Here is a 25,871-nt window from a genome sequence, read left to right as displayed (position 1 = left end):
TAGTGGTGATTTGGGGTTGGATCAAAGGAAGATTGATTAGGGAGTTGCACTTGATGTTAAATACGGTGAAGTGTTCATTCCACGACGAAATGTTGGTGATGTTGCTATTGACTTAAATTGTGGTGTGGTGGAATTCCCCTTCATATTAAAGAAGGAAGAAAGAGACGCTTTGTTGCAGGGACCTGCAATCTTAAGGAAAATGCTTGAAGGGGTTGTCTATAATTAATTATTTAATTTGATAACTCATCAGTCTCATAAAAAAATACATATTTAAAGCGAAAACTAGGATTTCACGAGAGGAGCTCCGGTTTTTTCTCCTTCCCTTTCTTTCTTTGCGTTCTTAATTTCCTTTTGATTTTGCGCTTCAATGGCGCAAAATCAAGGCAATAATCCGCCTGTTTTAGGCAATCAACATGATAATCAACCTAGAAGGATTTGGAATCAATCTCGAACAAGAAGCATCTATGTTCCAAGGAAAAACGCTGCAAATCCTAATGCTTTGAACTCTAATTCGCCCGAGTTTGGGAAACAACTCGAAGATGGCAATACTAACGCGTTTAGGAATCCGCATGAAGTAGGCAACCAAGACGCGCATAAAGAAGGTTCATATGCGGCTATATTAAAGAAGAGAACACATGTTTTATCAAGGATTGATGCTGAAACGCTCTCTCATCCTCCAATTCGTTCTACAACAAACAATGATGTTTTGATTAAAATTCCGCGGGAGACTCATGCTAGAATTAAGGCTGTGTGGAGGTTTAGTTTGGTTGGGCGTTTGTAAACCCTAAAATTCGAGGATGTTAAAAAAGAATTATTGAATCAATGGAAGCTATCAGGTTCGGTTCAATTTATTCCATGGAAGAAGGGATATTTTGTTATTAAGCTAGACAATGAAGATGATCGAAAACGAGTAAGCTATGATGGCCCGTGGAAGATTAAATCTGAAACTGGGTTCCAACAGCTTAAAATTCATCCATGGACGCCTATGTTTGATCCAGGGAAGGATAAGATTACTAGAGCTGCAGTTTGGGTTCGTTTCACGGCTTTGCCAATGGAGTTTTGAGATAAAGAGACAATTTTTCGAATGGCAAGAGGGTTTGGAAAGCCGGTTTCTGTTGATCCACGAACTCTGCGTCATGAATATGGTTACTTTGCTGCTGCTTTGATTGACATAGATTTCTCTCAACCTTTAGGAAGGATTTTGATTGATGGTGAAGAGAATGAAGAAATTTTTGTTCAAGATTATGAAATTTTAAACATGCCAAGTTTTTGTGATTATTGCAAATCTATTGGCCATAAGAAATCTGATTGTAGAACAAAGAAGTATGATGATTTGATAGACAAGGCTGATGAAGAAACTGATCCTGAGATCAAAAAATCAATTGAAGCTGATGTGGATGATCTTAAGAATTTCTGGAAAAAAGAAAGAATTCCTAAAAATACTGGTAAGAAGAACATGCCAGAAGATCCATCGCTACAACCAATTCTGGAGAAAAATCAAGCAAACAAACCTGGAGATGATCCAAGAACAATGAAGAATCTATCAATCCTTGATATGGCTATTGGAAAACATACAATTTTTCCCGAGAATAGTGCTAGTAATGGTGAAAAATTGGGTGAAGAAGGTAACGAATCAGAGATGCACAATGTTGGTGCGTCATTGTCCGTGCCGCACAATGATGGTGCGTCATTATTTGGGGTTGGCAATGATGGTGTTTTCCATTCTGTGCAGCATAATGATGGTGTTGTTCATTCTGTGCAGCACAATAATGGTGCCAACGATGATGGTGCGGCCCAACCTGGGATGCACAATGATGGTGCGGAATCAGTTTTGCGCAATGATGGTGCAGAATCAGTTTTGTGCAATGATGGTGCAGAACTTGCGGAAACTGTGCAAGATAATTTGCGCAAGGAGGATGATGCTAATCTGGAGATGCAAGAGATGGAAGCTTATAAGATTTATGAGTCCATGAAAGAGGCAGCACGGAAACGTGAGGTTGATGCTGAAGTTGCTAGAATTCAACAAGAGATGGCTAAGACAAGGCTAGAGAATTTGAGGAAGAAGGTTTTATATTTGCAACAGGACGCAACTCAACCAATTTTGGTTAATGTCATTGAAAGTGAACCTGTAGATACTATTGTAGCAGCTTGTTCTCCAGCTGCTAGTCCAACTCCTATGGATGATCATGATGATGCTAGTTTTAGTGAAGCCATTAAAACTTCAAGAAGATCTACTCCGGCTAAATCTTTAGAGAACTTAACACTTTCTAATAGATTTGAAACTGGGACCGAAGAAATTGATGAGGTAGTTATTGAAACTGATGATGAAGTTTCAGATACGGTGGATAAGGTATCAACAAATACTTCCAAGAAAGTTGAAGATGATGCAAGAAATTTGGAGCTACTTGCTCAAAAAGAACTGGATGAGCGTGAAAAGAAGGAATTGGCTGACAAAAAGAAAAAACCAAAAGTTACTAAAAAGAAGACTATTACTGTGGCAAATGTTAGTCAAGTTCAAACACGAGGCGGTAGATCTTCCAGACAGGGTTCGGCAAGCCCTTCGAAGAACAGAGTTAATTAATGCATGTCTTTTATTGGAATGCTCAAGGCTTAGCTAAAGATGGTGCAAGGGCCAAGTTGAGTTAGCTTTACCGCTTGCACAATCCTGATGTAATATGTATTGCGGAGCCGCAGGTTCGTTGCACTACACGTTTTGTTAGGAATTTAAATTTGCTTGATTTTTGTGAAGATGTTATTACTAATGAGGTGAATGGTGAGAGAGGTAACATTTGGGTCTTTTGGAGGAATTCTCTGGCAAGGCCGAATGTTCTATCCTCTTCAAAACAAGCTATCACTTTGGATTTTTCTGGTGATTATATCACGGCTGTGCATGCTTCTTTTGACGTGGTGATAAGGAGATCTCTTTGGCGTCAACTGGGGTTGGGATTTATTTCTATTCCGTGGTTGGTGTTGGGTGATTTTAATTGTGTTTTGCATTTGGATGAAAAGAAGGGTGGAAGGCCGATTAAAGAAATTTATATGAATGAATTTCGAAGTTGGATCTCTGACAATGGTTTGGTGGAAGCAGATGCTATTGGGAAGAAATATACTTGGTCTAATTGTCGGAGTGGCATACATAGAATCGTTTCTAAACATGATAGGGCTGTTATTAATGATGCTTGGTACGATAAGTATACTAATTGGAGGTGCAAAGCTATGCCAAGAATTTTCTCTGATCATTCCCCTTTTTTTGGTTTTGCTTTTGACAGTCCAAGGCAAAATAGGACTCCTTTTAGAATTCAGAAAATGTGCCTTTCTCATCCATCTTTTTTGGATTTTGTTAAGGAAAATTGGAGTGCTAGGCTGGATGGTGCGCCTCCTTTTGTTTTCACGTCTAAGTTGAAGAGACTGAAGGATGCATTAAAGATTTGGAATAGAACTGTGTGTGGGGATGTTCAGTTTCGCTTAAAACAAGCGGAATTGAATCTTTATAAGGAGAATGATATTCTAGATCAAAATGTTAGGTGTGAGTTGCAATTTTTGAAGGTTGCCGATGCTAGGAAAGCTGTTGATGAGGTGCGAACTGAATTGGCAGTTATGCTTAAGCAAAAATCGAGAACTAGTTGGTCGGAAGATGGTGATCAAAATACTCGATTTTTCCACAACACCATACGTATGAGGAGAAGCCAAAACACAATCTCTGAATTGAAGATTTCTACTAAATCTACTTTGTTTTTGCAGGATGATATAAAAGAATACATTGTTGATCACTACCGTGCAAAATTCATCGGTGGAGGTGTGCATATTGATCCAAAGTTGTTTGATTATGAGCATGAAAGCATCTCAGCTTATGAAAGTGCTTTTATGGATGCTATTCCGTCTTTGGATGAAGTTAAGGAAGCTGTTTTTGATTTGGGCGCGGACTCTGCACCTAGCCCTGATGGATTTACAGGTTCTTTCTTTAGAGTATGTTGGAACATTATTTCTAGAGATCTTTTTAATGTTATTGCAAACTGTTGGGCGATGCGGAAAATTCCTAATGGCATTAACTCTAGTTTTATTGTTCTAATCCCAAAAATAACAAATCTGATGCTATTAAGGACTATAGGCCAATTGGTTTAAGCAACTTTTCTTCAAAATCATTACAAAGATTATGGCTACCAGACTTGGTACAGTGCTGAATAAATTGATTTCTGAGGAGCAAGTGGCGTTTATGAAGGGAAGAAACATTCATGAAAACATAGCTTTGGCGTCGGAACTGATCAATGAGATTAGTGTGGAAAGGAAGCATGGTAATGTTGGCCTCAAACTGGATATCCCAAGCTTTTGACACGGTTAGTTGGGAATTTTTGTTGAGGTTTTTCGTCAATATGGTTTTTCTGATGCATGGTGTTCGTGGCTGCTTAATATTCTTAACTCTGCTCGGATTTCTATTGATTAATGGTAGCCCTGAAGGTTTTTTCAGTATCACTAGAGGTCTGCGTCAAGGTGATCCTCTTTCACCTTTGATTTTTGTTCTTATTGAAGATGTTTGAGCCGCAATCTCTCTAAGTTGTTTGCAGCAGAAAAGTATGCACCATATGGTGAGCAAGAAAGGTGTGCGCCAACTCATTTACTATTTGCGGATGATATTCTTATTTTCTGTAAAGGTAATCTTCACAGTTTGCAGCATTTGAAGGAGATGCTTGGTATGTATCAACTTGCTTCTGGTCAATACGTTAGTTATGCCAAAAGCAAGTTCTATTATGGTGGTGACAACATTCTCGTGTTGTTGCTATTGCAAATTTATGGGCATGGAAAGGGCGTTATTCCCAGATAAATATTTGGGAATCCAATTAAAACCTGGTATTGTGCGTCATATTCATGTTCGACAAGTAATGGAGAAGATTATGGATAAACTGGCAGGTTGGAAGGGTAAGCTCTTGTCTTTTCAGGCTCGGCTAGTTTTGATTAAATCAGTGATTTCTAGTTATTTGCTTCATTCCATGGTGTGATAAATGGCCATGCACGGCTATCAATCAGTTGAGGGCCATTCGAAATTTCTTGTGGTCTGGAGATGCTGAGAAGCGTAAATACTTTACGGTTCTTTATGATGATTTATGCCGTCTAGGCGTGAAGGTGGCTTGGACTTAAGAAATTGATTGATGTTAATAGGGCCATGCTTATGAAGTTGTGGGTTTCGATCGTGACTCTGATAAGACTTGGGCCAGATTTTGAAGGCGAAGTATTTCAAGATAAATGGCAACTTGATCGATTATAAGTTGGGTTCTTCGGTTTTTCCAGGAATCAGATTGGTATAATTTTGTGCAAAGGCATACGCGCTCAATTATAGGTAATGGTGCTAATACTTCCTTATTTTTTGATAATTGGTGTGCTGATTTTTCAATTGCGCAAAGACTTGGCATCACTAAAAAGGGTCCTAATGATTTTAAGGCCAAAGTTAGTGATATTATTGTTGATGGCTCTTGGGTTATTCCTCCAAAGACTAAGGAATTGATGTTACGATGCAATATTGATGTTGATAATTTGCCTCTTATTGGTGGTGGAGATGATTACAAAATTTGGGACTTGGACAAGGGCGTGTTCTCTGTCAAGTCGGCTAAGGCTGCCATCAGGGCACCTGTAGAATTTCGCCAACTGCAGCTCTCTTCACGAGAAGTGTTGTGCATCCTACTTAAGTGTTCAGTACTGGAAGTTATTTAATAAACAATGTTGCGCTACTGATGATAACATCATGAAGAAGACAGGTAGGGAGATGCCTTCTATGTGCCGCTTGTGCAGGGAGGATTGCGAAGATGTCAGCCATATTACTTGGCATTGCAAAATTGCTAAGAAGATTTGGAATTGGGCAGCTGATATTTTTAACTGAAACCGAATGAAGATCTTGTGGCCTCTTACAAGGTTGCAAAAGGGCGAGTAGGATGATAAAGGATCTGTGGCTTGTTGCAAATCTTGCAATAGTTACGGAATTATGGAAGCTGCGCAATAAGGCTTATTATGAGAACATGCGAGTTCGATGGCTTGAATTTAAGGGACGGGTTCATCAGGTAATTCGTGATAACTCAATTAGAATGAAGGGCCACATGTATAACCTTAGATGATTTGCGAATTTTGAATTTCTTTAGAGTGAAGCATAGATCTTGCAAGCACTCTGTTCCAATTGAAGTTACTTGGACGCCGCCTAATCCAGGTGAGCTTATGATCTGTTGTGATGGTGCATCACTTGGAAACCCGGGCCAAGCTGGTTCTGGTGTAGTTTTTCGTGATTCTAACTCGCAGTTTTGGGAGTTTTGTGCGTTGGACTGGGCTGGCAGACCAATTCTATGCTGAAGTTTGTGCGGTTATCTATGGCGCAGTTGTTGCTCAAAGTGGAATGTCAAAAACCTATGCGTCAGATCGGATTCGATGAGTTGCATTTGCTCTCCAAAGGAGAGTTGCCGTGGAAGCTAATGCAGAAGTGGAGAATGGCGAAGAGTTTTTACAACAATATTAGTTATGTTCATAGCTACAGAGAGGCTAATTTTTCAGCTGATGCCTCGGCCAAACAAGCATGTTTGTTGGCTGAGGAAAATTATGAGTTTTATGAGGGTAGGCCAGGTTTTATTCATTCTGTTTGGCGTGCAGCCTATTGGCTTAGCGCTAATATAGCCTAGTCCCTGTACAACTTCGCTTTTTTATTCTATTTTTTGTTGATCGAGTAAAAAAAAAGATAATATAATCTAACGATAGGAATCCCGCTAGCTCATAACGCCTTTATACACGACAGTGCGGGATAGCACTGTCCCTTAAAAAATAGCTTTTTATTTATGGTTTTTTGATTCGTTGACACAAATTAATTTCAAATCTAACACAATATTTTACTATTAATCGACTAAATTCACATTAATTAGCTAGGGACATAGTAGTACTGCTCGACTAAATTAACACTAATCAGCTAGGGACATATTAATCATTAACTAAAATAAACACGAATTATTGGAATTACCTTATATGACCTGGTTTTGTCTTTTAGAGACAGACGTTAAATAAAAGTCAAAGGCTTCAACTAGGGCTGCACATAACCGACTCGACCCGCCGACCCGACCCACACCCGTCGAAAAATACCCGTACCCGAACCGACCCACCTAGGTATGGGTCGACTATGGGTGAGGCACGTGAAAACCCACCGTATGTTGGGTCGGTTGCGGGTAGGACTTCCTTCACCCGACCCGACCCACCAACCCGCCCAATATTCCCTAGCATGCTACCCCTTAGATTTTCTATCCTAGAATGAATCTCAGCCATTGGATTGAAAAAATAAAATACCTAACCCTAACTAAGCATCGCACTCGCAGCCCACACCTATCACTTCGGCCTCTTCTTCTCTCCTTCTCAGAGACAGAGTCACAGAGACTCTTCTTCCTTCGTCAATTCGTTGTTCTTGAATCTTGATTAGTGAACTGAAGGTATGAATCAACTTAAAACTTGTTCCCAATTAGTTGAACTCTATGTATTGTTGATTGTTCTTGACTTTCTAAATAAATCTAGGGATTCATTTGAAATTGATTTCAATTTCCACCAAGATATAAAATATGACGGGTAACCCACCACCCGACCCGACCCGCCTTATTATGGGTCGGGTGAAAAGCGACCCATTGTTATGGTGGGTCGGTTACGGGTGAAAAGTTCAATTACCCACCAGCAGTGGGTCGGGTGGTGGGTGAGGCCAAACCCGACCCAACCCGACCCATGTGCAGCCCTAGCTTCAACCAAAGAGAGAGATAAGAAAATCAAAGACAAAGCTTCGACTGGAGAAATCGTTTGTGAAGTTTATTGCGCTTGGTTTTCGGATTTTAGTGAGCTAAGGGGCACCCCCTCTAACCCTCCTCTTCGGTAAAATTTTAAAACTTCCTGCGTTTTTTAGACCAAATACCAACAGTGGTGTCTCATTCATGAGCTAAAAAAAAAATTCATTCATGAGCTAGGTTTTAGATGCTAATGATCGTAGTTCAAGTGATCGTGATAGAGATTATGATGGATTTGTAGAAATTAGTTTTTTTTTTTTATGAACTTTCATTGATAGAACCCTAGAAGTATTTTACTGTACATTAAAGAAAATTGTTTGTTGTAGTTTGAACCCGAAATTTGTTGTTAAGGTCTAGCTAATTTAAAACAAGTTTTTAATAGATTTGGTAAATTAAAACAAGTACAGTAAGTTACCTCTTAAGATTACCAATACCTCCATACAACAGTGAAGTTTGGTGATTTTAGGTATTTTTGGTACTGATGTATATCATTGAATAATGTTTGATTTATTCAAGTTGTGTTTACATGATCATTGTTGGTTTTCTAGACATGCGCAGGAGCTCGGTATCACCTTGAATTAAATAGATTGGAAATCATAAATTTGTAACGGTATTTTGTTTATGCATGAATGGTGATAATAGTATGCTCTACGTGCCCTTATCTAAGAATTTAAGTGGGAGAGGGATTATCTAGTCCTGCGGGGATTATAAATCATTTGTCAATTTTTCTTGAGTATTGGCTTGGATGCGTTCTATCTTGTACCGGTGGTCAATTTTTCTTGCATACTGGCTTGGATAATTAGCCATTTGTTCTGCTTTTATCGTGTTGAACTTTCCAGACAGTATGTCATTCAACACTAGCTGAATATGTTGAAGCAGGATTTATACATTGCATCAGATCTGCCTTTGCTTGATACCTGGAGTCATATGACTTCTAGAATTCTACTGGATGACCACATGGAGTCTCTAAATTATCCTGTTAGGAAGATAGTAAAACCCCCCGTCTTTTGCCCTTTTTTTAACACATTATTGTAATATGTTTTTCCGCTTTTTTTTATATGTTTTTCCACTAACTGCAGGTGAAAGCTGGTAATGGCGAGTGCTATGCTAGAGAAGAGTATTCATCAAATTAAGGATATGATCGAGTCTCGTCAGTTCATACATGTTCTGAAGTTAATTAAGGAGCTTGAATCTGAATATCCATCTTCTGCATCACTGTTGGTATATGCTAGTTCGATTCACTGTTTTTCTGTAGATATTTTTGTTTGATATTTTCTTAATAATTCATTCAGGAATCATGTTACTTTTTGTAATTTGTTTAGTGGAATTGCTCTAGTGTTCTTCCGATAATCTTGCAATAGGAGTTGATTATTATCATGTTTCAATCAGATTACATACTCCTGTATTCTTTATTTAGTTTGACGTATAGAAAATATATGATCTATAATGTTCTGTATGTTATACATATTTCTGGGCGTATCAGTTTTTCTTCAATACATGTTAAGTTTTAGTGATCTTATACATATTCCTGACTCTCGTATCCATTCCCTATTAATTAGGTACTCAAGGCTCTTGTGTACGCAAAACTTGGCTATACCGAAGCACTATCTATTTGTGAAAATGCGAAAGAGAAAATTTTCGCTGATACATCGGTTCTTCCTGATGTATTAAACACTTTCCAGACCATTTGCCAACTTCTGAAACGTAGTAAGTAACTTTTAGCATTAAAATGTTTCCGGTATATATACCTATGAAAATGTTAACACCAACAGAAGTATCATCCTCGTGAATCTCCTCCAAATTTTGTGAACCTAATTTCTTCGTCTTCTTTTTGATACACCTTCCAGACGATTTAGCAATCACTTTCTACGAATATGCTTGTGGGGAAGTTCCCAACCATTTGGGCTTGATGATGGGACTTTTCCAATGTTATGTCCGTGAGTCTTTGTTTGTAAATCAACTTATGGTGAGACGATGTTCGATAACCTCAAGTATCTTCCGTCTTTGTATTTTAAGAAAAGCAAGAACCATGTCATTGGTTTCTGTGTTCATAGTTTCTGGACATCTGTTTGTCGTTACAGATCTGCCTAAAAATGTATAAGCTTTCTCGAGAAGACAAGTTTCTGATGTGGGCAGTTCTCAGCATTCAACTACAGGTTTGCTATCAAATCATATTATGTTGGTTTTATGAATGAATACTGACTGTTTGCAGCATTCAATTAGAGGTTTTCTATTAAACATGACCATTTCATTTTGCTTAATCGGGTGTAGGTGGTTTCTCACTTGGTCAAGAAGCACGCGACCACCCATAACTTGGATGAACCAGAAGGTGAGCACTTCTTCTACTTCTATTCCTTTTGTTTATTCGACAGCCTATGTTAATATCTGCTTAACTATTTTGCAGCCCATTATTATACACTTCTGTAGCGCAACAACAGGGTAAGTATGATCATGCTCGTGAAATCCTATCCATGCTGGGTACGACACTCCTAATATGTGAAGTTGAGAGGCTACATATGAAGGTATTGTCACAAGTCATCTTCTTTTTACTAAAAGTTGTATTAGAAGTTGGTTGCTATAGCCTAAAAATAGTTTTTTTTTGTTGCTTAAGGTTAGATGTAGTTCTAAGCTAGCTAAGCTTCTCCCTGTTTTAGTACCGTCCACGTGAAACTGAAAGTGGATGTAAAGTCTTTATACATGGAAGCAGGCATAGCGAATCAGACATATATATTATGAATGTGAAACCGACATAGATTATCAAAGCGGAACATAACCTTGAATGTGTGTTTCATTTAGTGTTTTTCCACATGCACTTGAGCTTCTTTTCAGGCATCAACCATAGTTGATTTTTGATATACAAAGTGCCTGGTGGACTGCACATGTTTCAATATTATTTTAAAGTTGTACCTGGGGTAGACAGACTTATGTTTCTTGTTTCCGGCCATGTTGGGCCTAAATATACGGTGTAATGGTTTAGAGGAAGGTTGTTATATTAAATTTCATAATAGAACATCAATCTGGTGTGTTGTATCAATGCATATCGTAGAGCTTTAGATCAATATTTACTTTGGGATGGAATTTGTACCTATAATAAGTTCTGTGTTGCTTCTGTTCAACCTTATCTTGACGGGGGGGTATTCTTCTTGCTCGTTTATGTGACTATGCTGCTGCCATGGAGATCTTGAGACAAAAGTCAGAGACATGGTAACTATCTTCTTTTACGAAGAGAGGCTATGTTTGCCAAATCAAATACAAGATTCGTCCTTACATAGTTGTGCATGTCGTTTACTTGCGTAAACAGAAATTATGTCATGTTACCTTTTGGTGGTTCTTTATGGATACGGATGCTGCATTTATGATGCTCTTTGAATTCGTGGCAGCTCTGAAGATTGGGAATGTTTCCTCAGCGAGTTGGGTCAATTGCTGGAGGAAGATAGTCAGTGGTGTGGTGCAACAACCGACAATGAAATTCATCCACCCATAGTCTCGGCGTGCAAATTATCTCGGCGTGCAAATTATCTCAGCTGTCTAATGAAGAAGTAAGCTCCCGTAACCTTTCTTTATATGTTCTCATAGTCTGATCCAATTTCTCATTATGCCAATGCAGTTTGGAACAAACTTGTCAGAGGCCCTAAACCTAAAGTTAGCTAGCCTGCCGATGGAAGTACATGGATGTCTTCATGGAAAGAAATATGATTGGTTAGCTGCAGATGAGTACTTTAGCAGGTATTTTCTTTTTCTTCCTGTTATCTCAGTCACATGTTAGAATATTACTTACTATAACATTAGGCCCTTGTTTTGCATAGTTCCACATCTAACATTTTGTGCCATATGTAAAGTGTTCTGCTTAATCAGAATAGAAAAAGGATTGATGCAGAATTTGTAATTTTCATAAGGTTTCTCAAAAAAAAAAAATCTGCATATTGGTTGGTCAATAGCTTATGCTGTCCAGATCTATGTTTTTTCCCAGCGGTAACTCATTTCTCCATATTCCTGGAATGACAACTGATGGTGCTTTTATGATTCAAACTATAGTGGTTTATCCCAGTTAACTTCTAAGTGTTGTTAGCAAGTATGGCACAAATAGTTGTTTGGATTCATATGAAATATCATTATGTCATGAACTTCGGTTATGACTTCGGGTTCATTTATTTGGCATGAGGTAGTCATGCTTCTTGACAAGCACACTGATTATGGTATAATTGTAATCGTCATAGTAATTAGGACTCTGCATTTGCTCTGATATTTTTGTTAGTAAACATGGCTTACTTCTATTGTTCTGAGTGCAGGCTTGGTGCTGACACTAAAGTAACCCTTCAAGTCTCACGGGAGTCTGAAGAATTACAGTTGATTAATAATCTCTGTGGACAAGATTCATTGACTCGAGCCCTCCAGGTAGAAGTTCAAAAATTTCTTGCGGGAGTTGATGAGAGCTCAGCTATCGGTCTTGATGAAGTCCCTGAATACCATGGGACATCAATTGTCTTAAAAACGAATAGCTTCATCTTAGTAGCTGCTGACGGGAAACTTACTACAGACAATGACTCTAAAGGCTTAAACTTGAAAGCTGATAAGGTTCATTGTCTCGATGACATGGGTGTTGCAATATGTGGGTCTTGGAAGACTTTGAGGAACACAGTTGGCATGTTGAAGAGGCATTTTAGATGTGTTAAGAACGAGAGATCTAGACCTACGGTTAGTGAACTAGCTGGTTTCTTGAAAGAAGAACTATCGTCGTGCCAAGGGAAGTCTGGAATTATTCTTGGCGCCTTCGACCAGTTGGAGGTATAAATCTACCTTTTTTTTTTATTTGTTGTCTATATATTCTTTGGTTCTGATTATCAATTCAAATGTTATTATTCTCACATTCATGATGGATTCTAGCCTTAATGCTAGTGTTTTCAAAAAGAAGCTCACAGACGAAGCTCAGCAATATGCTGTTTGTGTGCTATTCTTTGTAGGAGAGATTCATGATGTTGGTCCCTTTTACTCTTGTTGTTAGCAATCCAGCGTTCCTTTCATTCTGCGTTTCATTATAAAGTCTTAAACATGTCTGTAGTGATTGGTTATCCAGTTTGTCCTGTACATGTAGTCCATTTTTCATGTTATAGGTTTAGTTTTTGTTTTGTTTTGTTTTGAGAATTGCGCCTCTAATGTCTGTTGCTAGTTGTGAGTTTGCTTCTCTGGTCATGAATCTCATGATAATGGTAGCACCATCTCTCTGGTACTTCTTCATATGGCATATGAGTCTCATTGCTAATCTCCAATGTGAGACATGTGATAATTTCTGTTGCGAGTTTTGAGTTTGCTTCTCTGGTCATGATAATGGTAGCACCATCTCTCTAGTCTTATTTTCATCCGACATATGAGTCAAAAGCATAAGTTTAACTATTCTCATTGCTAATCTCCAATGTGATACATGTGCAACCACAATAAGATTTATCTTCTGTTTCTAGTTATATCAAGTTATGTTATGTTATGTATTTTAGGAGGGTCGTGTTCCATGCATCTCGTTTGCCGATGACCACACAAAAATTGATGTCACCCAACCATTCTTCTGCTCGGGTACTGGTGAAAGGTTTGCGAGCCAGATCTTATCAGAAGGAAACATGCACATGAACATGAGCTTAGATGAGGCCATTTGCTTGGTTGAGAGAGCATTTGTTTATGCGAGTTTACATGATAGTTGCACGAGTGGATGGGCAAATAGTAAGTTATTTCTCACAAAGTCATGTTCTTTTTTTTGGCATCTTCCTCTATGATTTTGCCAAAAGCTGTGGCCTTGTTGTCTTTTTTTCTTTCTTACTTTCGCAGTTTACGTGATCGAAGTTGACAAGCCCATAAGAGCAATGACCAGAGAACGAATATCTACTACATTGTGGCGTAGACATCATTTGTCTCTTCCTGAAAGTCATACATGAATCACTGTCTAGGCTTTTGTGATTTGAGCTGTAGCAACTTCAGAGAATAACTTATTACCTTTTGTTAAGCCCTTTGAAATAGGCCAACTCGCTGTAATATCCTTTTATGCTCTACATTTTCCCCTATATATCATTATTAAAAGAGGGGTTTCTCTTGACATTTGTATTTAGTGGGAATGTTATAAATATGAAAAGACTTAAGATTGCAAGTTAGAAGATATTATACTATAAAGGCTGAGTGTTGTGGGGAAGGGAAGTAGGAGGATGTTGATAGAAAGCGGTGGTCAAAGATGAAATCCCGTTTCTCTGCTCGAAAGCTTAGAAGGGATTTTGACATGCGCGAGTAAACAATCCTCGCCCAAAATAAGTTCACTTTTTTAAATTTTTTATAAATAAACAAAATCCAAAATGGGCCCATTTTATATATTTAAAATTATTACTCCCTCCGTCCCACTATTAACTGATCTAGTTCAACTTTGTATAATTTTTAAGGCAAGTAAGGAGAAAAGTATTTTTAAGCATTTTTTACAGTTATACCCTTATGGATAATAAATAGTGAAATTTTGAAATGGTTTATCACGGATGTTCGCAAACTTCGTACCATTGAATAGCATTTTAAAACATCTATGTAACGAATATAAACATGACTATCAAATTATGCATATTTCTTATATTTCTTATAATCAGTTAAAGAATAATTTTAGAAATATCTCCTTATTTAGTGATAGAGGTCATTTAATGGTGGGACAAAATCTAAAAGTAACTAGGTCACTTATTAGTGGGACGGAGGGAGTAAAACACATAAAAAGGGAATATTATAAATATTATATATCTTGGGCGAGGAACAACCTTCGTCGAATCTTATTTTTCCTTCTTTACCGTAAGACTAAAACTTACGACCTTAAAATTATCAATCTTATCAGCATAGCCAAATCCATATTTGAAGCAACTAAGTTCATCCACTGACTCAATTGGTCTAGTTGGTACTTCTTTAAACTCCATAGTTGTTGGATTCCAAAGGACAACGTCATCCTCAATAGTGGTTAAACAAATCAATCCATTACTAGTTCCCCGAGATGTTTTGGCCGAAGGATATTTTGTACCAACACGGTTACTCAATGTAGATGAAGATGGATTATAAGCTAAAGTGTTGGTTTTTGGAAGAAGACTAAAATATGGGTCCATCATTATACTGAATTTATTCTTTTCAAATGTATCACTAAGACGTTTTTGCACGAATTTAGGATCTTTCGATAGGCGCTTTTAAAAGACCCCATGTTTGTGTAAAAGCGCCTTAGTGATGCAATTGAAAAAAAAGAATAAATATAGTATAATGATGCACCACTGTACAAGTGGTAGGGGACCTTCCAATAGACTCAGCCTAATAGCCTAGTGGTTTGTTCTCGAATATATACATATACATATATATATATATATATTGTTTTTTCGTCCCTAATAAAAAAAATATGGAGAACTCTTCAAGACCTCGGAAAATTGTGAATCTTTATATGGAATACGACATTAAAGGACATGATTCGGTTCAAGAACTTGTTTTGAAGATGATGATTGCAAGGAAAGAGTTCAACTCCTGGGTTGCTGAATCTGTCAAGGATTTAATTCAGTTTCAGAAACCTTAATAGTTACCAAGGTACAGAGAGCATACATATCAAAATTGAATTCCCTACTAGTTTTGTGTGGAAGACAAAAGTCCACCTAAAATAAATTGTGATGTTCATAAAAAGTTAAAAGTTTGGTCTTCTCTTACTCCGAATGAAGGTTGGGCATGAGTTTTCCCTAAAAGTTTGATCTTAATAGTATGCTTGATTCATACTGCGGGTTCTCGCCTCCGTATCAACTTCTCTAGTTCAGCTATGGGAATCAGTCTATCTGTAATCCTTTTATTGTCTTTTTTCTTCTTCGTGTATCTGTAAAAAATTCTCTCATAACTTTTTTCTAAGTTATGGGCATTAACTTAGATCATCTGTAATCCTTTTTTTTGTATTCCAAAAAAAACAAAAGAAAGATAACATTCTCGGTTTTCCTTGGATGATTTTTGGGATGTCCAAGGTAATCTTTTTGGTGTAAGGAAGCATATCATACGACCATTTCATTGCCTCACAGGTCAATGCAATTACAACCTATTTCATCGTATAATTTTTCAATTTCTTAGGGCAGACAATCCAATGGCCAAAACTCATGCAGGAGAAAGAACCCTTGTTATATATAAACCTTATAAACTCTCAAAAAGAAGACACAGACGTTCGCGGACCAGTTACAGAAAGTTAATGGATTAGAAAAGATCCAAAATAAGGAAATACACCTTGTTTTCAATTATCTCGTATCTTTTCATGGCTCAATAATTTAAAAGATGCTTTAAATTAGAGTACATAAAAAGAATAAACAAGATGCATTAGTTACTAGGAGTCAAGATATGACTCAACTTTAGCAAATGAAGAAAACAACATTAACTCAAACACAAGATCAGATGATAATATACTATAACTGTCGTCTTGAATAAGAGAAACTTGTTAAAGCATTCAATATTCACCTTTATATGAAAACCTGATTAGATTCAAGCTAATATCTTTCAACTGTTAGATTGACTTAGCTTGTTATACACAAATGAAATGTGCCTTCATTTAGATATGGGTAACCGTACCTAAACGTGTACACTTAGTTGGCTCAACAATAGTACCGAAGTTAGCCATATAAACACTTTCATATCAACCTTGTTCATCTTAACACAACTAGTTTAAATTACTCAAATAAAACTAGTTATAGAGTTGTTCAATTGTTCATATTTTCATAGTAGTATACAAGACACAATTGAAGCAAAATCGGTTTTGATTCACTTGAATCAATTCATGAACATCCATGGTTTGCAAAAGATTACATTCCTTATTATATAAATGTATTTGTTCACGAGTTAGCCGATCTTAGAACTTAACCACTCAAGTATGCAAACGGGTACGCATACTGTCGTACACAACCGAACTCAGTTGAAGTTAGTATGCAAACGAGTACACATACTTATAGTTCCCGGACTTCAACTGTTGAATCAGTACGCATACTGGTAAGCACACTAGATTCCCGGACTTGGAGTAACTTGCAACAATTCGCATACAAGTACGCATATTGTGCTATATCCAATCATTGGTTAATTTTTCTAAAATCCCATTTCAATCATTGAAACATTCTTAGAAGATGACAATAGCTATCTCACACAAACTATTAGCTTCAAAGCAATTTTCAAGTGATCAAATGATCAGTACGAAACATTCCGAGTCTACACCAAATGACTGTCTCACACAAATCATATAAGATGTTACTAGGCGATTTTCATATGATCATCTTTTGGCTTTCGTCAAGAATATAAGATGAACTTGGTTAATGCGAAAGCTTACCAACACATATTTCGAGAAATATGTAAGCGAGTTAAACTCAGCTCAAAATATCAAATGTGTATAATGGAAGTCTATATAGCTATACGACTTTTGTCTCAAATAAGAGATAGAGTAGAAATATACTTTTGAGTGATAGATGAGTTCAAGTCTCCACATACCTTTTGTTGATGAAGTTCCACAAGCTCCCCTTAGTAGTTCTTTGTCTTCAATCGATGAACGTCGTGAAGTCTAAAGCTCAACTACACATTCTATCCTAATACGAGACTTAGCTATAAGTAGACTAGAAATCAAGACTTATAGTTTTGGCAACTAAACTTTACAAACAAGCTTGAGATAACAACACTTTCGAGTTCGACCGAGCAGTGCTCTAACAAATCCCTAACCAAGTCTCACACAAATTAAGGTACAGTCATGTTCTTACGCCTCTGAATCCTAACATGAATCTACGCACTTAATTCTCTTAGCTAATTTGACCCACAACTAAGAGTTACTACGACCCAAAGTCGAAGACTTATAAACCACGTCACACTGATGAACAATGTTCTGATACAAATCCAGTAAATTTGCCACATCACGGTGAAGGCAGTCAGGCCATCAATTCAACATCGTGTAGAAGCACAAGGTTTATTCGACAATCTCAACATAGAGGATCAATACACACACAAATTGCAGTCGGTATGGTACATATACCTTATCTCGCTGTCTATATATATATTTCGGCTCATAATTGTTCTTAGTGATGAAGTTACCTTTACATTGACATAGTTAACTGATAAACAAGTTTGTAACATAGATAGACCAGCAATAATCTTTAGGTCTATATTTTTTCATCTCGCCATCTAAGTTTATATATATATATATATATATATATATATATATATATATATATATATATATTGCTTAGATTATATCCATCCATGTTAATAGTTTTTCTATGATGACTTAAATATTATTTTCAAAACTCAACTCATGCAGCAACAAATAACAATCATGCATCCAACTTTAACTTTCGTAGAATCCCTCGACTCATGGAGTAGGCTCGGTTTCTAGAATCCTAGCATGTAAAAGATGCAATACGTAAGTTTTGTAATAACATCCATGGCCACCCATGGTATGGTATAGTAATCAATTGAGGGTAACTTAGTTTTTCAATGATGACCTAATGATTATCCCGAACTAACTCAATTTGTGCAGCAGCAGATGACAATCATGCATCCCACTTCAACCTTCGTAGAATCCCTCGACTCATGGAGCATCCTCAATGTCAGGAATCTCGGCATCCACAAAATGCAATAGGTAAGTTTTTTTTAGTACAAGTATGTAAGTTCTTTTTTATATAAATCCAGATCGAATTTATAAGGTCCTGTTGCAGCTGAACTTGATTTATACTCTAGCTACTTGGTAGAAATTCTGACCACTATCTTAGGCTTAGAGTGAGATGTACAATCACAAAGTTCCTTCTGAAATGGTTATCTCAAAGGAACTCTTATATATGTCTGGATAATCAAACAAAGTGGATACATTAGTTTAATATGTCTCTGGTAAGATGTTTATTAACTCAAAACATAGTAGAACACTGCCACCTCTATCTTTCATTTATATTAGTTAGATAAAGATAAGAAAGTTGGTTCCCAAAAGATGGAAATACCTGTTAATAATTGTTAACATGAATCGCACTCAGTTTGATAAACATTTAGTTTGGTTAGTCATTGTATGCTGAAATATATATAGATTTTGACGTGTTTGCGCTTACCTGCAGCAAACCCACAAGGAGTTCAAATCGGAAGAGGGAGAGGTCATCCATGTCGAAGTGTTACAGAAAGATCTTCATTTCTGAATTGTGCGAGAGGGATTACCTACCAAGTTGGATTCATGAAGTTTCATTTTCCACCATCAAGGACATGTCCAAAGTGCCAAGCGATGATTTTTTATCGTGAACCAAAAGGCTTTTGTTGTTCAGATGGGAAAGTTGTTTTACCGTTTGTTCCCCCTATTGAGCTTCTGGAGATGTATGAAGATCAAAGTAAAGTAGGGGAACACTTTCGGAGGTACATACGACGCTAAAATCAATGTTTCTCATTAACGTCAATTGGGGTGAATTATGACAGAGAATTGGTTGATAATAGAGAAGGGGTATATACATTTCGTGTTCAGGGTGATATCTACCATAGAATAGGAAGTCTTCTACCTCCTGTGGTTGAAAATGAAACAGATCCTCCAACAACAGTTCGTCCCAGATATATACGGATGTATATTTATGATACAGATAACGAGATTAATTGGAGGATGGAAGAAGGTGGTAACGATCTAAACAGAGAGGTGATGGAGAAGTTGAGGATAATTCTGGATACACCTTCAACACTATGTGTCTACTTGCACTAAGTCTAAAGATACCTGGTATATCTTAGAAACTACTTTTGAAGTCAACAGATACGTTTCTAAGAAGTATACCATCGATGGAGGAAATAACCTCAACACTCTTTCCAAAAATATTCCTTTTGGAAAGGTAAGAATTCCTGATCAAAATTCTGTTCAAACTGTTGCATTCAATGTTGTTTCCTACACAGGTGAATCTTCTACCGTGTCTTGGGCTGATGAATGATGTTCAGATGGTATCTGGTTTGAAAAACCATTGATAACAGAAAAGATCAAAGAATTCGTAAAAAAGAAGCATTAGACGTGACAAACATCCTTTGTCAGCCTCCACAGCTAATGATTCCGTGAAAGAAAGATCTATTAGTGTCAAACGTTTGGATACGATTGATGGATGTGATAAACACTCATCTCTTACAGCAGAAACATCCACATATTCAAGTTCTGATTCAGAGTTTGAGTCTGACACAGAGATTTTCGAATTCTTGAATAAAGAGGTTCTTCAAGAAAATCTTCAATTAAAAGTTTATTGAAGAAACTAGAATCATTAATCCAGGTGAAAAATCTTGAGATAGACTGTCTTAATGATAAGCTCACCAGAACCATTGCTCTAAAAGAGAAAGAGATTGAAAAAGCGGGGGTCTAACAACACCACCCAATATTTCGCTTAGCAATCTGTATGGACAAACTCCAATATACTTTTTATGAGAATCAACTAGACAGTTAGACTCAATCAATAAAAAAATATATCAAAGAGTTTGTATCTCAATCTCTCGATTTGATCTTTACTCAAGCAAATGGAAATCTGCGAGTCTTTATCAAAGAGAGATAACTTGGACGGTACCAAAGACCAATGTCCAATGATCAATCAATATCAATTAACAACCAAAGGTCGGATTTCCAATTGACGATCTTTAACGCACAACCTGTATTATTTCAATTATATAAAAAATATAATGCGGAAAACAAATAACACAGACACCAGAAGTGAGGAAACCACAAATGCATTAAAACCCCGGGACCTAATCCATATTGAATACACACTGTATTAAGCCGCTACATACACTAGCCTACTCCAAGCTAACTTCGGACTGGACTATAGTTGAACCCCAATCAGTCTTCCACTAATTCAAGGTACAATTGTACTCCCTACGCCTCTGATTCCAGCAGGACACTGCGCACTTGATTCCCTTAGCTGATCTCACCCACAACTAAGAGTTGCTGCAACCCAAAATCGCAGACTTGATAATAAAAAAAAATTGTCTCATACAGAAAAGTCTATCAAAGGATAAATCGGTCTCCCACAGAAGAGCCTTAGGTTTTTGTTCCGTATTATGATATGAAATCAAGGTGAATAGGAACCAATTGATAATCCGGTCTTATATTCCCGAAGAACAGCCTAGATCAATCAATCGCCTCTCAACAGTCTTACTTGTATAAACAAGAGGACGTCGAGAAATCACAAACAGTGAGATGAAGATGTTTGTGACTTCTTTATCTTGCCTATCAGAGAACTCTCACGATCTCAAGCCAATCAATAAGATTGTACTCGTACGATAGAAGATGCAAGATCAGATCACACAACTACGATAAAAGTAGTATCGGTCTGGCTTCACAATCCCAATGAAGTCTTTAAGTCGTTAACCTGGTTTTAGAGAAGAAAACCAAAGGTTAGAGGAGAATCGACTCTAGCGAGCGCACTAGTATCACACAGACGTGTGGGGATTAGTTTTGCCCAACGTTAGATGTCTCCTTTATATAGTTTTCAAATCAGGATTTTGCCTTAGGTACAAAGCAATCAATATTCACCGTTAGATGAAAACCTAATTTAGATTCAAGATAATATTTCTCAATCGTTAGATCGAAAACTTAGCTTGTCACACACACTTGAGATATACGTTTACTGGGTTTGTGAAAACTGTTCCCAAACGTGTACGTGTATGTTGGTTCAACATAGTAATATAAAAGGTTAACCATATGAGCATTTCATATTAACCTTGTTCTTCTTCACCATAACTAGTTCAATTGACTCAAATGAACTAGTTAGAGAGTTGTTCAATTGCTATGAGATCTTATGTAACTACACAAGACACAATTGAAACAAAGATGATTCGATTCGATTGAACCGTCTCATGAACTTTATATCCACGGTTTGCATACTGCATCGCTTAGTAATTTAAGTTTCATGTTCAGAGCATATCTTTAGATCATAACCCTGTCAAGTTCGCAAACAAGTTCGCGGACTTAAGGCAACCGACAGCGTTTTCCAAACTCAGCAGAAAATCTCGGCAAAGAGACTTCCGCCAGTTCGCGGACTAGGTTCGCGGACTAAACATGCAAAACGAGTTTTTGGAAATCCCAGCAGAAATTCTCGGTAAGTGAACTTCCGTCAGTTCGCGGACTGAGTTCGCAAACTGAGTTCGAGGACTTGGCAAAGCCAATTCCTCCGGTTTCTCTCAATCAATAAAGTTCGCAAACTTCAGATTAAGGAATAAGACTTATGCACATATGTGTTTCCACACAATGCTTATATCCATCATTGGTTATATAAACCTAAATTATCATTCCAACGATTGAAACATTCTTAGAGGACGTTATATAGTTGTTACACTATTTCTCGTCAAAGCGATTTTCAAAGTGATTGAAACATTATGACTTTCGTCATTAGGTGAAGATAAACCTGATCAAAGCGAACTGCTTTACCAACACATGATTTCGAGATATAGATAGGCGAGATATACTCGGCTCAAAATATCAAATGTGTATGATCCAGTCTATATAGCATACGACTTTTGTCTTATAAGAAGTAAGAGATAGAATAGATAGACTTTTGAGTGATAGATAAGTTCAAGTATCCACATGCCTTTTTGTTGATGAAGTTCCACGGTTCCTTGAGTAGATCTTCGTCGTTGTATGATGAATCTCCATGAAGTCCTTGAGCTCAACTACACTTTTCTATCCTAGTCCGAGACTTAGCTATGTATACTAGAAATCAAGACTCATAATTTTGATCACTAACATTGACAAACATGCTTGAGATAACAACGCATACGAGGTCGACCGATCTATGATCTAACAATCTCCGCCTTTGTCAGTTTTAGTGAAAAACTATTAATACGTATGGAATACAAAAAAAGATAAACTTTAGTGGATCTTATTCCATAGTCTAATCTTCAACGTTCCCTGAAATCTTCGTCCTTCCAAGTACTCCAATGATCCCAAAGGTTGTAAGTTTAGCATCACCATTGTTGAACATCCGTAGCTATAACAATGAGAGAAATCGAGATTCTCGATTATCATTATACAGTGACATAGTATTATTATGTAATATCAAAGTCCAATTGCATCACGACTTTAACAGTAATAATACAGTGATATGTATCACTCCCCCTTAGTCAATACTCCATCTCACATGGAAACCACTCCCCCTTACACAATGATCTGAAAACCATATGTATATGTAGTAGAACTACACATTAATTCTCCCCCTTTTTGTCAATAAAATTGGCAAAGGTACAAGAACGGGATCCTAATGAAATTTCCGAGAAGAGACGTTTCATAGACTAAAAGAAAAGAATACATACCAACTTAATTTGGATGCAATCATAAAGCCTAAGCTAAATACATTCATCAAGGAGTTTAAGATACAAGATAACCCCTATAAAATTCCACAGCCGCACACCCCGCAACATATTACCATTAAGCACAAGTTCAAAAGAAATCTCCCCCATTTGATGTCATTCCCGAAAGAACAACAAGAGCGACCTTAATTTCGAAAGAAAAGAAGGATTTTTAATTGGACACCAAAAACCATAGGAATGATTTTCTATATCCAAAACTCAATTAAATTAATCACTAGTAAACCCATGATTAATTTAATTGGAATACGCAACTAAATCAAACCACAAAAGTGATCAATTTAATTGATTGTGCTCAACATAAGTAAACTTACGGAGCTACGACTAAGGTAATCATACGGAGATAACTAACTTAATCGTTCACATACTCAACATAAGGAAAACCTTACGGAATATACGACTAAATTAAACAATAGAACATGATTAGTATAGCCATTCATATACTCAACACAAGAACTTGTGGAATATATGAATACTCAACTGGACTAATTACAAGAGAACCTATAATTAATATAATTGGAAAACACAACCAAACTAACCACAGAAGTAATCAATTTAATTGTCAATTGTTTTGCTCGACAAAAGAAGACTTTCGGAGCAAATAACTAAATAACCAACCAAGATGATTAATTTAGTTCAAAGATTCTCGACATAAAGTACCTTACGGAACAACCAACAAAGTTAATCACAAAATAATCAACTTAGTTATATCGTGCTCGACATAAGACACATTACGGAGCCTCACAGTAATACATAAGATATGGATCCGTGATGATCATTACTGTGGAATACACACAAGGATCTATTCTTTTTTTCCATCACTATTTGCATAACGACATAATAGACTTTATCCTTGTCACGCAAAATATTTTACCCTATTTTCTATCAAATAAATGACTGCATAGAAATAACTTTTTTATTTGTCAAAAGTCCATTCGTCCTTTCATCAATACGAATACCAATTTATGAACGACTTTACTTTTGACAACATATGGGACCTTCAAGTTCACGGACGCAAACAATACATATCCCATAAAAATATTGCAATACTTCAAAATCAAACAGATTAATACTGCAATAACATCATCTTCCAAATATTTTTAGATTTTAAAAACCAATAAACCTAAAAATAACACAAGAAGATGAAAACAAAAATAACTATGTGTAATCACAATCTTCGCTAGTTATTTTTCTAATAAAAACAAAAAAATAGAAGATTTACTAGGCATCAAGAGAAACTCATAATGCACATATAAGATGATTTGTCCTTAGAAGGTAGAATCAATCTTTTTCGCCCGGATTTACACCAATAATAGCTACCAAAGGCGTATAAAAATATTTTCTAAAAAAAGAAGAACATACAAAGTCATTAACGACCATGCACCATAGTTTACAAAGGATGAATGTGAACACTCAAGAATTGAATAGCAATGCGTACTACTTCCCACTCTTGAAATTCCTTCTTTGTGATTCACCAACAACATTCTTGTAAAATCTACGAATTAGATTAGAAGAGTAGTACTCCAAGAATCCAAGTTCCCAAGTCCAAGAGAAGTGGAACAAGTGCAACGAAACGGAGCAAAACACTCAAAAACAAGAGACAGGACAAATACCAATCTTAACTCATCCAAATTCAATGTTTCTCATCTCCATTTTGAATAGAATTCAAAAAGGAAGAGACACAAAAAGAATGAGGTCATTCCGAGTTCGGACGAAGAAGATACGGCCAAAACAAGTTTACCGAAGATCGACGTCAAGTATGCATACGGGTTTGCAAACGAATTTTCGTAACCTGACGGGGTTTGAGAACTTAAAACCCTGGATTTTGGTTTTAAATGATGTTATGCATACTTGGTATGTGTACCATGAAGTCCAAACATCCCGAACAAATGTTTTCAAACCTAAACATTTAAGAACCTTAAACACAGATCAAGTTAGGTAGAAATGAACGATAATCAAGGTACATGGATCATTATAAGTACTCAAACAAGTAATAAAAACATAAAAATTTCTCAAGTTTATAGACATACCTTTTTAGAAAATTCCAATTGAATTCTACAGCCTTACCGAATATAATCTGTGCGCCCCAGTTGTTGTGCTTCCCTCACCGTATACATAGCATGGCATTTTCTTGGTGAGGCTGCACTTTCAACACAAACAAGTTGTGTTGAGGTGAATAATATCTTGATCGCCATGGAACCAAGAAAGAGTTTCTTTCCAACAACTCTTAAATCTTGTATTGTTGAGAAACACCCACGAAACTGTTTTTATAATTCTATCAAAGAACTTCAAGAGAACCCAAAAAGATTTGTGTTTCTGATTTCTTGTTTTCCAACTTATAGAAAACAGTTTATGCAGATAGTTTTTAGTACTGCGAAGGGAAACTCTTATGATAAAAAGAGACGTCCTAGATTCTTCATAAAAGAAGACAATACTACTATCTTGATAGGAAGTATCAGGAATTAAGCAACGAATCAATTCATGCTTTGAGGTGATACACTCAGATGACTGAGATTTAAACTCCTATTATAATTCGTTTAGTTTATCACAACTAATTGGATTACGCAAAGGAGGAGCATTGCTCTCACTGATTAGTAAATCAATATCAACCTCAACAAGAATATTATTCATCATAACTTGATTTAGCCTGTCAAGAGATTCTTGCTCTTTCTGGAGGTATAACTCAACATCAAGAGATAAGCTCTCAAGCTTCTTTTCAAGCCCTGAAAACACTTCAAGGGATTTTAAACC

The 25,871-nt window shown here is 36.7% G+C and overlaps 1 protein-coding gene across 5 annotated transcripts; it reads left to right on the top strand.

The window, feature by feature from the left end:
- Positions 1-7,808: 7,808 nt before the first annotated feature.
- Positions 7,809-13,918, top strand: LOC113275042. 5 transcript variants are annotated; one of them, XM_026524470.1, is made up of 12 exons: positions 7,809-7,872; positions 8,864-9,005; positions 9,344-9,491; positions 9,632-9,750; positions 9,866-9,940; positions 10,056-10,113; positions 10,189-10,306; positions 11,165-11,323; positions 11,392-11,510; positions 12,074-12,569; positions 13,274-13,493; positions 13,599-13,918. In XM_026524470.1, the coding sequence occupies exons 9-12, from the start codon at positions 11,443-11,445 to the stop codon at positions 13,703-13,705; spliced, it is 891 nt and encodes a 296-aa protein (XP_026380255.1). In that variant the 5' UTR covers positions 7,809-7,872; positions 8,864-9,005; positions 9,344-9,491; positions 9,632-9,750; positions 9,866-9,940; positions 10,056-10,113; positions 10,189-10,306; positions 11,165-11,323; positions 11,392-11,442; the 3' UTR covers positions 13,706-13,918. The 5 variants fall into 5 exon arrangements, with proteins under 5 accessions (XP_026380255.1, XP_026380256.1, XP_026380257.1 ...); XM_026524471.1 differs by lacking the exon at positions 7,809-7,872 and adding an exon at positions 7,892-8,774; XM_026524472.1 differs by lacking the exon at positions 7,809-7,872 and having other exon boundaries at positions 7,892-9,005; positions 11,173-11,323.
- The last annotated feature ends 11,953 nt before the right edge of the window (positions 13,919-25,871 follow it).

The sequence above is a fragment of the Papaver somniferum genome, chromosome 4 (assembly GCF_003573695.1).
Source record: "Papaver somniferum cultivar HN1 chromosome 4, ASM357369v1, whole genome shotgun sequence".
NCBI classification, from domain to species: Eukaryota; Viridiplantae; Streptophyta; class Magnoliopsida; order Ranunculales; family Papaveraceae; genus Papaver; species Papaver somniferum.
This window is presented reverse-complemented; position numbering and strand designations above follow the sequence as displayed.